Here is a 12,127-nt window from a genome sequence, read left to right as displayed (position 1 = left end):
TTCACCCTACATGAGCCCTGTCAAGGTCTCTGAAAATTCCCCATGCCCAGTAACTTTCCACTCACCCAACTGCAACCCAAGCCTGACTGACCTTTAACCCCAGAGATCCTGTCCCGCCCCAATTTAATCTCAGGATTCCACACTCTACCCGCAGTCTGGACATATGGAACCACATGTACCCTCAATCCCCAGACACATGAAGCTACACATATGTTCTGACCTTCCAGACCTTCCACAACCTGATTTCTCAACATAACGTTCACAAGTACCTCATATAACCCCTCTACCTCAGCAGGAAGCTGAGTGGTCCTGTCCCAGGCGGTCTTCTCTAGAGTAGCACCTTGCAAATCATACTGAACTTGTGATTGAGTCTCACAATAAAATTTCTGTTACAGCTGGTAAAAGTCCATAACTGTGTGAACTTGTTTGAATTGGGTTTGCTTCTTTCAAAAGAAAACATCCAAATTCAGACAGTTTGTGAAATTTGCCTTAGCTGGAGCCGGCTGATCATCTCTTGAGTAAAGTCAACAAACAGTGACCTCTTGAGAAACCTTTCAATAACCGTGGAGGGTAATGTGGGAGGAGCAGAGAAAAACAAACAACTACATGTGTTTTGAAACCCCACTCCAGTACAAAGTTGGAGGGCTAAATGGATAAAAACATGTTGCCACAATACCCCTGGATTCATCTTTTTTTTTTTTGCAAAAGTAATGGAAACGGCCAATAAATTCAAACTGATTTGAAATCAGTAATCAGTAGAAAGATCCTTAGTCTAATTCAGGAGACCTGAGGTCTTATTCCTACATTAGGTGAGTTTAGCCGAGTCTCTTAACCTCTCCATGTCTCAATTTCTTGAGTAAATTGAAGTAAGACTCCTGTTCCCTGACTCACTGGCTTGTGAAGCTCAAGTGAGTATCTATAAGGCGCTCAAGTTCTTTGTAAGGTTATAAAATTAGCATAGGACTGTAGGGTCTTGTAAGGTCAGCTGGTGCCCTAAAAGCTCAGGTGTTCCTAACAAGCTCTATTTCTTCCTGACGTGGTGACTTGACTTCAACATGATTCATTCTGGAAAGTTGTGGCAGCTATGGGGTGGTCATGGTTCTCAGTCATCCATGGCCCATCAGCTAGGAGGTCTTTATCTGCAGCTTCCAGACTCCCCAGCATGGCCCAGCACATTTTACAACTCTGTTCGCAAGACACATCTTGCTTTACTGGCAGTTCATTATCTTATACTTAAGGGGAAAACACAGAGTGTTTCCTTGAGGACGCAGACTGTCGTCTACTCATGTTTGCACCTTCTGTCAGCAGTGCCTGGCACAGTTAGTCCCAACACATGCCCTTTGAATTGAGATGAATTGAACTGAAATGAATTGAGCTGAGCTGAATTTTATTTGGCCAGCTCCCAAACCAGGAAGAAGCCCAGAGCCCAGGTTCGCGGCTGTAAGGGTAGCTTGAAATGCTGAGCAAACAGTCTGCAAATGCTATGCAATAGCTCTTGTCCACATGGTACCCCTAGAGGAGAGGACAGTGGACAGACTTTCCTCTTTTGGAGAACACATCATATACCTGCAAGAGAAGGATTGGTTCCCAGGAGTCAGTCAGACAACAGTTGTTGAGATTCACCTCTTACCTGGAAGGTTAACTGGGTCCATGGGCTGTGTTTGGCTTTGCATTTCTGTGGTTTTCCCTTCCATCTGTTCTTCAGGTTTAGGAGTAACTTGTTTTTCTGTCTTCCTAGAAGCTAGAGAGTATTGATGGAATAAACAAATAACTTCACAAATGCTTAAAATAGAAAACACTCTTCACGTATTCATTTACTTAAATAGAGTGTCCTTCTAGTGCCTGTGAGATGTGAAGCAATGTTGGGGTGCTGGGGTTACAAAGACGAGCCACACACACAAACCCTGCCCTTGGGGCAGTCTCAGTGGGGCCTGCTCACGCCCAGCCCATTACATGGCCTGTTGGTAAGCATGTGTGTAATGACAGTGGCCTACAACATGTTTTGGAAAGAACTGAAAGATTTTCAGGTGGAATTTTTTGTGTATGTGTGTCTCCCCACAAGGGGCTCCATTCTGGCCATCAACTGTGTCAACATGGAGCACGGGTGTGTGTGATGGCCATGAGGGGTGATCTGACTCAACAATCTACCGACCCCTTTGTTTCCCCAAAGGAGTTCATTTAAAAGTCAGAAAGATGTAATCTTAAAACAATGACAAGAAAACCTCTCCTACAACACTCCTCTCTATCGTGAAGAGTTTGGCAAAGGAGTTGAGTGTGGGCTCGTAATGAGGGCGGGATCAAGATTCTAGCTTAGGGCCAGGGAGGGGATCTGCTGGGGAAAAAAGGGGGGGTGGGGGGGCTTCAGCAGAGCAGCGATCTCAAAACTCTGCAGTCCATCCATAGTTTGGGTGGGTCGAAGTCACTGCAGCTCACCAGCACGTCTCCAGGGTTAAGAAATAACAAAACAGATGAAACCACATCTATTCACCACATTCTGATATCACAGAGTGGGCAGAAGTTCAACGGCACAATCGTAGTATCAGATCAACTTAGGTTTAGAAACCCATTTAGAAATGATCTTGGGGGTCATTCCCTCCAAATTCCACTCTGGGGAGCAACCCGCCTACAATATCCGAGCTAGCAGCTCTGCCATCTCTGCTTGCCCTCACCAGCAAAGATGAAGTTTGGGACCCTTGGTTTACTGGTGTTTCCAAGCACTTCCGGCATCGAGGGACCTGAGACCCTCAAGCCATGTTTTGAAGCCCAGAAATAAAGAAACTTGAAGTGAACAACTTCCTCTGCCTCTCTCCTTCCCTTGTGCTAACGTCGAGCCTCGCCCACGCACCAGTCCATCCTGTCTGTGGGTGGTTATTCTCCTCCCTCCCCCAGCCCAGCGAGGGCTTTGCAGGACTAGGACAAGAGACAGCAACCTTCTGGGGGTGTGGGGTCTTGAGGGCATATTCCTCATACTCTGGAATGCCAGTTCCAGCCACTGGGCTGGGGAAGGCCCTGGACTGACAATGCTTTCTCTTTGACAATATATTTCCCCCTCAAGAAATCCCCCAAAGGCCCCTGGGCACCCAGAGAGAAAAATGTTGGCAACAGATGAGACTCTCGAATTCAGTAGCCTGAGCTTCTATTCCCTTTTTACCCTCATCAGGGAGGGAACACCTCTCCTGTTGCCTCTGTTTTTCTACTCAGAACTCCTTCCTTAGGATTGCAGAGATGGTCACTGAAAGGAGATGGGAGAGGGGCCACGCAACTTGTCAGGCTTTCACGCTGTGTGTTACTGGACGGGGAGCTAGGATAAGTACATTTCATCACTCAGGAGAAGGGTGATATGAGGTGTGAGCTTTGTAAAGCAAAACACAAAAGAGTTAATTCAGCCTAACAGGTAGACGTCCCAGCTAGAATTGTTATTATTTTGTATATTCTTTATATAGGCTCAGCTTGACTATTCTTTTTTTATTTTTATTTTTATTTTGTTAAAATTGTGATAAAATATACGCAATATAAGATTCACCATAGTAACCATTTTTAAGCATACAGTTCAGTGGAATTAAGTCTATTCACATTCTTGTGAACTAGAATTATTTTTTACTTGTTCAGTAATTATTAGTCTAATGGCTGATCCTTCTCTTCCTCTAAAATATAAGTTCCTTGGGGTCTCCCCAGTGCCCAGACCAGTCCTTGGAACTAGGAGACACTCTTTAAATATTTATCTAGTGAATGAATATTCCAGGCACCACTGAAATTAGTTATTGGGTGGATGGGGCTGTCGGGCTGAGTGATCAGAAGCAGAAGTTCTGTCTCACCCTTTGCTACCGTTCTTCTCTGTCCCTTGGTAGGTACAAAAGGAAAGACTTACAAGTCCGGACGCAGTGACACGTCTGTTCCCAGAAAGAGTGGCTCGAGTTTCCTTTACAAACCATGGCGAGAGACCCTTTGCTTATCCTGCGGAAGCCCTTCTCGCAGTTGCAGTTGAGTAGGGTGCCGACCTTGTAGGTGAGGGCCTTGAACGTGGCGTGTCTGAGAGTCGGTGGGTCGTCCTCACAGAGCTCTGCAAATAAGCAGCACAGAAAGGCATTCAGGAGGTTCTAGTCAAACACTCCTCTCCTTCACCATGTGATGATTTAACCGCACACCTCTTTGCCTTATTTAAAGCATTTATGTAGACTCCACTTTTTTCCAGAAAGAAGCTGAGGCTGTTGCCGGTGGTCTTTAGAAAGCTTGGTATCAGAGACGTTTCAAAATTTACCTCCCACCGAGATCCTCTGCAAACTGCAATAGAGTTCAAACTAACCAAATAGAAACGGGGGAGGTTTTACTCTGAATATGCCTCGTGCTGAGCAAGTACCTATAGAAAGAGAGAGGAGGACCAAGGGATGGGAGGAAAGGGAGGGAGGAAAGCCGTGTAAATTTAATTGAGGGACAAAATGTGTCCGTGAGAAATATCTTTCAAGAAATAAGCATTGTCAGGCCTTCTGTAGTTAATGATTCTGTACCATTTTTTTGAGAAATATATGGAAATGCTTCACCCAGTCTGGCAGGCAGGAAGTGTGTTTCTCACTCAGCTGCCCACCTCTGAGGTTATCAAATTCCTTCTCACACCGTGAAGACCTGACCTCTCTTAGCCCGGAAAGTGCACACTGGTTTCCCAGCAAGGACACTCGAAGAAGTGGCCAAATACCCAACTATTAAGGGAAAAAGGCACTGGTCTAGTCAGAAAAATGATTCCATTGCATATCTTGCAACAAGAGCTCCTGCTTGAAAAGATTCCACTTTAGGAAAAACCGCAGGCTGGATGAAGGAAGTGGATAGGGAGGGTGACAGGAAACAGGAAAAGGTGAGACAGCAGGGCTCTCTCCCACAGCCAGGCTCTCCATCCACCGGGACAGGCACGGAGGAAGATCCGGGCAGGTTACTGCGCTCATTGCTGCCTGAGGACGGTCTGCCCATTGCTTATTAATCACTCAGGTTGGCGTGAAGCTCCTCTGTGCCCTTACAGTCTGCCCAGCCTCTTGGCATCCTGGAGACCACCGCATGCAAGACTCAGGACACTCCTGGAACCGCCAAGAACAGAAGGTGAGGGGAACGCAGAGAGTTCACCGCACCTCTAACCAAGAAGGGACTAAGAAAAGCAATTTGAATGGCTCAGCGGGCCTGCAGTTGTAGAGCAACATGTAACGTCAGCACTCAGTAAATTCTGGTCGTGATGATAATCATCACAATAGGCAGAAAGGCAGCATGGCGGAAAGGGGAGGAAGATGGTTTTCTAAATCCTAGCACTGCCAGCTTACTAGCTATATGGCTTTGTTGTTTTCATTTATCAAACACTTGGCTTCCTGTCCTGTAAAATGGGCATAATAATTATTTTACTAATTTATTTTAAAGATTATATGAAATAGCATACTAAGATAAGCACCTGGCACATAATAGGTCAACTGATCTTTGACAGAGGAGCAAAGGCAATACAATGGAGCAAAGATAATCTTTTCAACAAACGGTGCTGGAACAACCGGACATCCACATGCAAAAGAGTGAATGTAGACACAGACCTTATATTCTTCACAAAAATTAATTCAAAATGGATCACAGACCTAAATGTAAAACGTGAAACTATAAAACGGTTAGAAAATAACACAAGAGGAAGTCTAGATGACCTTGGGTTTGGTGACGAGTTTTTAGATGCAACACCAAAGGTATGATTCATGAAGGAAAGAATTGAGAAGCTAGTCTTCCTTAAAATAAAAAATTTCTGCTCTTAAAAGACACTGTTAAGAGAATGAAAACACAAGCCACAGACTGGGAAAAAATATTTGCAAAACGCATATCTGATGAAGGACTGTTACCCAAAATATACGAAGAATTCTTAAAACTCAACAATAAGAAAATGAACAACGTGATTTTTAAAACAGGCCAAAGACCTTAACAGCCACCTCACCAAAGAAGATATACAGACGTAAAATAAACATCTGAAAAGACGCTCCATATCATATGTCATCAGGGAAATTCAGACTAGAACAACAATGAGATACCGCTGCACGCCTTTAGAACGGTCAAAGTTCAGAACACTGACAACGCCCAGTGCTGGTGAGGATGCGGAGGATGAGGAACCTCGTCCATTTCTGATGGAATGCAAAATGGTGCAGCCACTTTGAAGACAGCTGAGCTGTTTCTTATAAAACTAAACATACTGTTACTGTACAATCCAGCAATCATGCTTCTTGGTATTTACCCAAAGGAGTTGAAAAGTTATGTCCACCCAAAAAACCTGCACATGGATGTTTAGAGCAGCTTTATTCATAACTGCCCCAACCTGGAAGCAGCCAAGATGTCCTTCAGTAGGTGAATGGATAAATAAACCGTGGTCCATCCAGACAAGGGAGTATCATTCAGCATAAACAGAATGAGCCATCAAGCCATGAAAAGACATAGAGGAAACTTAAATGCATATTACTATGTGAAAGAAGCCAGTCTGAAAAGGTTGTGTACTTTATGATTCCAACTGCACGACATTCTGGAAAAGGCAAAGCTATGGAGACAGTAAAAAGATGAGTGGTTGCCAGGTGTTAGGGAGGAGAAGAGGATGAACAGGTGGAGCTCAGAGGATTTTTAGGGCAGTGAAACTACTCTGTGTGACACTATCATGGTGGATACATGGCATTACACATTTGTCTAAACCCATAGAATGTACATCAAAGTGAACCGTCATGTAAACTGTGGACTCTGGGTGATGACGACGTGTCAATGTAGGTTCATCAATTGTAACAAAGGTACCATCTGGTGGGGGACATTGATAATGCCATAATGGGGGAGGCTACCCATGTGTGAGGTCAGGAGTATATGGAAAACCTCTGCAACTTCTGCTCTGTTTCACTGTGAGCCTAAAACTTCTCTAAAAAATAAAGTCTATTAAAACCAACAACAACAACTTAGAAGCACACGACGGACGGTCCCTGAGCTAGGTAAAATAATTGAAGGAAAAAAAACCAGTGAGGACTTCTGCTTCCAGCCATGACAAAATGTTGGTGCCAAAACTGACCTTCCTGCTGAAAACAACTTTAAAACCAGACGAAATGTGTGGAAAAAGTGTTTTCAGGCACTTGAAAGCAGACAGCGCAGCACGACATTGTTTGAGAGGAGAGGCACACAGGAAGTGAGCCCCACCATTGCCATGGCTTCCTTCCTGGGACACTTTCTTGCCAGGTAGCACCAAAGTGGAGCCCAAGGAGAGTAGTGGTCTCACTGATCTGAGGAGGAAAAAAATCAGAGTTCTGAGGCCAGCCTGGTGGCGTAGTGGTTAAGTTTGCACACTCTGCTTCAGTGGCCCGGAGATCACAGTTTCGGATCCTGGGTGTGGACCTACGCACCACTCATCAAGCCATGCTGTGGCTATGTCCCATACGCAATAGAGGAAGACTGGCACAGATGTTTGCTCAGGGCCAATCTTCCACACCAAAAAAAAAAAAAAAAAAAAAGAATCAGAGTTCTAGGCTGCTGGCATGGCTGGCATTGGTGGGGCAGGGTTCTGGAGAGGAGGACACTGTGCAAGGAGGCCCTAAAAGTATGCATGAGGGTACCCCACAGGTTCTGAGCCCGGAGCAGGGCTCATGAACAGAGCAGGACTCAGTGAGATCTAGTACCAACTGCCTGCTCTGGGGACTGAGAGAAAAATAGTTATACCAAATTTTAGGTACAAAAACAGGCATCTGACCCATAGGCTATAGTTTGCCAATCCTTCTCCAAAGGAAGAGACATCCCCAGGACAAGTTTCAAAACCAAAACAGACCCCCCCTCCCTTAGAAAGACTAAAACCAAGCCTGATAGACAAAGGGTTGCACCAGTAATGTAACTGCCTGTCAGAACAAAATCCAATACCTCTTAAAGGAAGACAACGTAATCCAGACTCTCTAAAACGTATAATTCATAATATTCAGCAAGTTCTAAAAAAATTCTGGACATGTAAAGAAATAAGAAAATGTGACCCATTAAAAAAAAAATCAGTCAACTGAAACAGACCCCCAAAAGAGCCAGATTTTGGAATTATCAGACAAGGAGTTTAAAGCCCTTACAATAAATGTGCTCAGTGACCTAAAGCAGTTATCAGCAAACCACAGCCTGCCTATTGGCTGCCATTTATTTTTATAAATCGTTTTATTGGCACAAAGCCATGCCCATTCATTCACCTTTTGTCTATGGCTGCTTTTGTGTCACAGTGGCAGAGTTGAGCAGTTGTAACAGACTGTATGGCCTGCTGGCCAAAAATATTTACTCTCTGGCTCTTTAAGAAAAAAAATAGTCAGTTACTAATTTAAAAGAAATATGCTTGTAATGAGAGAACCAATAGAATATCTCAGAAGATGAAGAAAACTATAAAAAAAATGACAATTCTAGAACTAAAAATTAAAATATCTGAAATGAGCATAACCACAATTTGAAGACAGATCAATAAAAAACTGATGAGCACGAGAAAAAATTTCCCAAAAAAAGAACAGAGCTTCAGCGGCCTGTGGGATAACATCAAAAGTTCTATCATATTTAATTGAAGTGTCAAAGCAAGAGGAGAATAAGAATGGAGCAGAAGAAATATTTGAAGAAATAATGGCCAAAAAATGTCGGAAATTTGATGACAAACATTGACTTACAGATCCAAGATGCTTGGTGAACTCCTACCAGGATAGATATACAGAAAATCACACTTAGATGAATCAGAGCCATATTGCTGGAAATTAAAGATAATGAGAAAATCCTAAAAGTGGCCAGAGAAAAAGGACACATTATAAGGGATAAAAGATGAATGATGAACGACTTTTCAACAGAAACAATGGAAACCAGAAAATAATGGTAGAACATATTCAAAGTTTTAAAAGAAAAAAAGCCTGCCAGCCTAGAATTTTACCTAGAGAAAAGACCTTTCAAAAATGAGGTTGAGGGGCCGGCCCAGTGGCACAGCAGTTAAGTGCACAGGTTCCGCTTCTCTGCGGCCCTGGGTTCGCCAGTTCGGATCCCGGGTGCAGACATGGCACCACTTGGCAAAAGCCATGCTTTGGTAGGCGTCCCACGTATAAACTACAGGAAGATGGGCACAGATGTTAGCTCAGGGCCAGGCTTCCTCAGCAAAAAAAGAGGAGGATTGGCTGTAGTTAGCTCAGGGCTAATCTTCCTCAAAAAAAAAAAAAAATGAGGTTGAAATCAATATATTTTCAGATAAATGAAAGCTTAGAGAATTTGTCACCAGCACACTTACATTATAAAAAATAATGCGAAGGCAAATTCTTCAGGCTATGTGGAAATTACACCAGCTAGAAACAGAGATCTTTTCATTTCTTTGAGAGAAAACTGTTTAGAATGAAAATAATAATATTGTATGGTGAGTTTTATTGTGTATGTAAACCTAAAATATGTAATAACTATAGTATAAAGTTTGGGTGAATGGAATTTTTCTATAATAAGGTTCTTAGATCATACATGGAGTGGTACAATATTAACTTTAAGTAGATTGTGATAAGGGTGCATTCTGGAAAGCCTAGAGAATCACCAAATAATAGTACAAGAGTGTAGCTAAGACAATAGAAGAAATAAAAGAGACTATTAAAATATTTTTTTGGTTTGCCAAAATTAAGAGAGAAAAGGAAGAATAGAAGAATAAAAATATAAATAGGACAACTAGGAAACAGCAAGAAGGTAGACTTCAAGCCAACCATATTGTAATTAATTACATGAAACCTAAATGAAACAAGATAGAAACTTTCAGACTGGACAAAACAGGAGGGCCCAGCTATATGCTGTCTACGAGAGAACCATCTTAAGTACAAAAGTAAAAGATATAAAGAGATACAGTCTGCAAAGGTATGCATAAGAAAGCTGGCGTTAATATCAAAAGTAGATTTCAAAGTAAGAAACGTTTTTCACAGATGACTTGATTGTTTACATAAAATTACTAATAAATCTACAAAATAGCTACCAGACCTTAGCAAATTTAGCAGTGTCAATACACAAAAATCATTTGTGGTTAGTTGTGTATACTGGAAGCGACCAATTAGCAACTAAAAAATTTTAAAACTATTCTCCTTACAATAGTATCAAAAAACATAAAATACTCATGAATAGATTTACCTAAAACTGGCAAGACCTCTATACTGAAAACTCTCAAACATAGCTAACGTAAATTAAAGAACTACATAAATGGAGAAATGTACAATGCTTATGGATTGGAAGATTCTTTTTTTAAAAATAAAAAATGATGTCAATTCACCTTAAATTGATCAATAAATTTAATGCAATTGCAAAAAAAAACTCGACACACTTTGGTAGATTCAACGCACAATTTGTCAAGTTGATTCTAAAACCTTTTTGGAAACACAAAAGACTTAGAATTTCTAAGACAATCTTAAAAAGATGTACAAATTTGGAAGAGTCTCATCATCTGATATCAAGACTTTCTATAAAGCTGTGGTAACCAAGACAGTATATATTGGTAAAAGGATAGACAAACAGAATAATGGAACAGAATAGAAAGTCCAGAGATAGACTCGAACATGTACATTCAGCTGATTGTTTTACAAACCCGCCATGGAAATTCAATGAAGGAAGGAAAATCTCAACACACACTTCTGAAACAAATGGATAAATGTTCAGGGACAAAGGACCTCACTCCTCACACAAAAATTAATTTTATTATATATCTAAACATAAAAGATGCATACACTAGATGTATACATTATAGATGCAAACATAAAAGTTAAAACTCTTGAGTTTCTAAAGTAACAAAGACAAATGGCTTTGCAAGCTACGGATAGGCAAAGATTTCCTAGAGAGGACCAAAAGCACCAAATATAAAAGAAAAGCAAATTAAAAACTGCTCATCCTAAGACACTAAGAAAATGAAAAAAGAACAGATAGAGATAGACTGGGAGAAAATCTTTGCAACACGTATATCTGACAAAAAGACTTGTGCCCACATTATATAGAGAACGATGAATCAATACTAAAAGGCAAACAACTCAGTAAATAAGTGGGCGAAGGCTTGAATGGTCACTTCTCCAAAGAAGATACAGGATTATCAGTAAGCATGTGATAGAGCGCTCAACATCATTAGACATCCAGAAAAGCAAATTGGAAACCACCATGAAATAGTCCTTTAGAAAATGGGTAAAATGGATAAAAGACTGACAAGGCCAAATGTTGGAGAGGAAGTAGGTGTACTGGACTCATATTACCGGTGGGAGTATAAATAATACCATTACTCTGGAAAACAAGGTTTTTTATATGAAGTTAAATACATACCTACCTACGATCCAGTCATTCTGCTCCCAGATATTTATCTAAGAGGAGTGAAAGCACATGTGTACAAAAAGACATATACAAATAGTTAGAGTAGAGCCAAATAATCTCAAAAACATCATGTTGAACAAAAGAAGATAGACACAAAATAGAACATACTGTTTGAGTCCATTTATATGAAGTTCAAGAAAAGACAAAGCTTGCATACAGAAGGAAATCAGCAAGGGTCGCTCCTCGCGGGTGGGGATTGATGGAGGCAGTGAGGTGATGGAATGCAGATTGTATGGGAGTGCATATTTGCCCAAACTCATCAAATTGTACACTTAAGATGTGTGCCTTTCACTGTAAGTAATTTTACCTCCAAAAAAAAAACCATTAAGAAGTACACCTAGCAACTCTTGTAACTATTCATCGGTACAAATAATCAAGGATTGAGTTCACATGCTTTTGGAATCTCATAACTCGACCACAAACCAGGAAAGTTTCAGAACACGTAAATTTGAAAACAAGGCAGGCAAATTGCCTTTGGAGCAACTTTGTGTCCTTAAGAACACTTTAGTCACATGATGATGGAGGCCATGGAAGTTTCCAGAGTCATCACAAATTAGCTTGAGTATCAAGGGAGATCATGTGGGGACAAGGGGAAGTTCCAGAACTTCTTACTCCCACAGACATTCTTTTCATGAAAGCATCTTTCCTGGAATTTAGAAACACTGAAACTTCCCTGATCTATAGCAAATCACCAGGAAAGAGGTTGGCAAGAATCCTTTTCCCTGGAACGCCTTGCCAAGGGTGTTCCAAACGCCATCTGAAGAAGTGGGAGGTAGGAGAGAGTGTGGGG

The 12,127-nt window shown here is 41.6% G+C and overlaps 1 protein-coding gene and 1 long non-coding RNA gene across 3 annotated transcripts in view; one reads left to right on the top strand and one right to left on the bottom strand.

The window, feature by feature from the left end:
• The window catches only part of IL2RA (interleukin 2 receptor subunit alpha), an 80,171-nt gene that overhangs the window by 10,389 nt on the left and 57,655 nt on the right, over positions 1-12,127 (bottom strand). Inside the window, exons 6-7 of the mRNA XM_008516887.2 lie at positions 3,869-4,060; positions 1,631-1,741 (exon numbers count right to left, since the gene is read on the bottom strand). Of these exons, the coding sequence (XP_008515109.2) occupies positions 1,631-1,741; positions 3,869-4,060 (303 nt within the window). The remainder of the gene's footprint in view (positions 1-1,630; positions 1,742-3,868; positions 4,061-12,127) is intronic.
• Positions 3,874-12,127, top strand: part of LOC103548895 (uncharacterized) — a 34,886-nt gene continuing 26,632 nt past the window's right edge. The window contains exon 1 of one of the 2 annotated variants that reach the window (XR_011535153.1): positions 3,874-4,005. This is a non-coding gene — a long non-coding RNA (uncharacterized lncRNA). Of the gene's footprint in view, positions 4,006-11,945; positions 12,110-12,127 lie in introns of those variants that run through there. The other variant, XR_011535154.1, reaches the window with a different exon arrangement.

Source organism: Equus przewalskii, chromosome 30 (genome assembly GCF_037783145.1).
Source record: "Equus przewalskii isolate Varuska chromosome 30, EquPr2, whole genome shotgun sequence".
NCBI classification, from domain to species: Eukaryota; Metazoa; Chordata; class Mammalia; order Perissodactyla; family Equidae; genus Equus; species Equus przewalskii.
The sequence above is the reverse complement of the archived record's forward strand: the minus strand, read 5'-3'. Positions and strand labels throughout refer to the sequence as shown.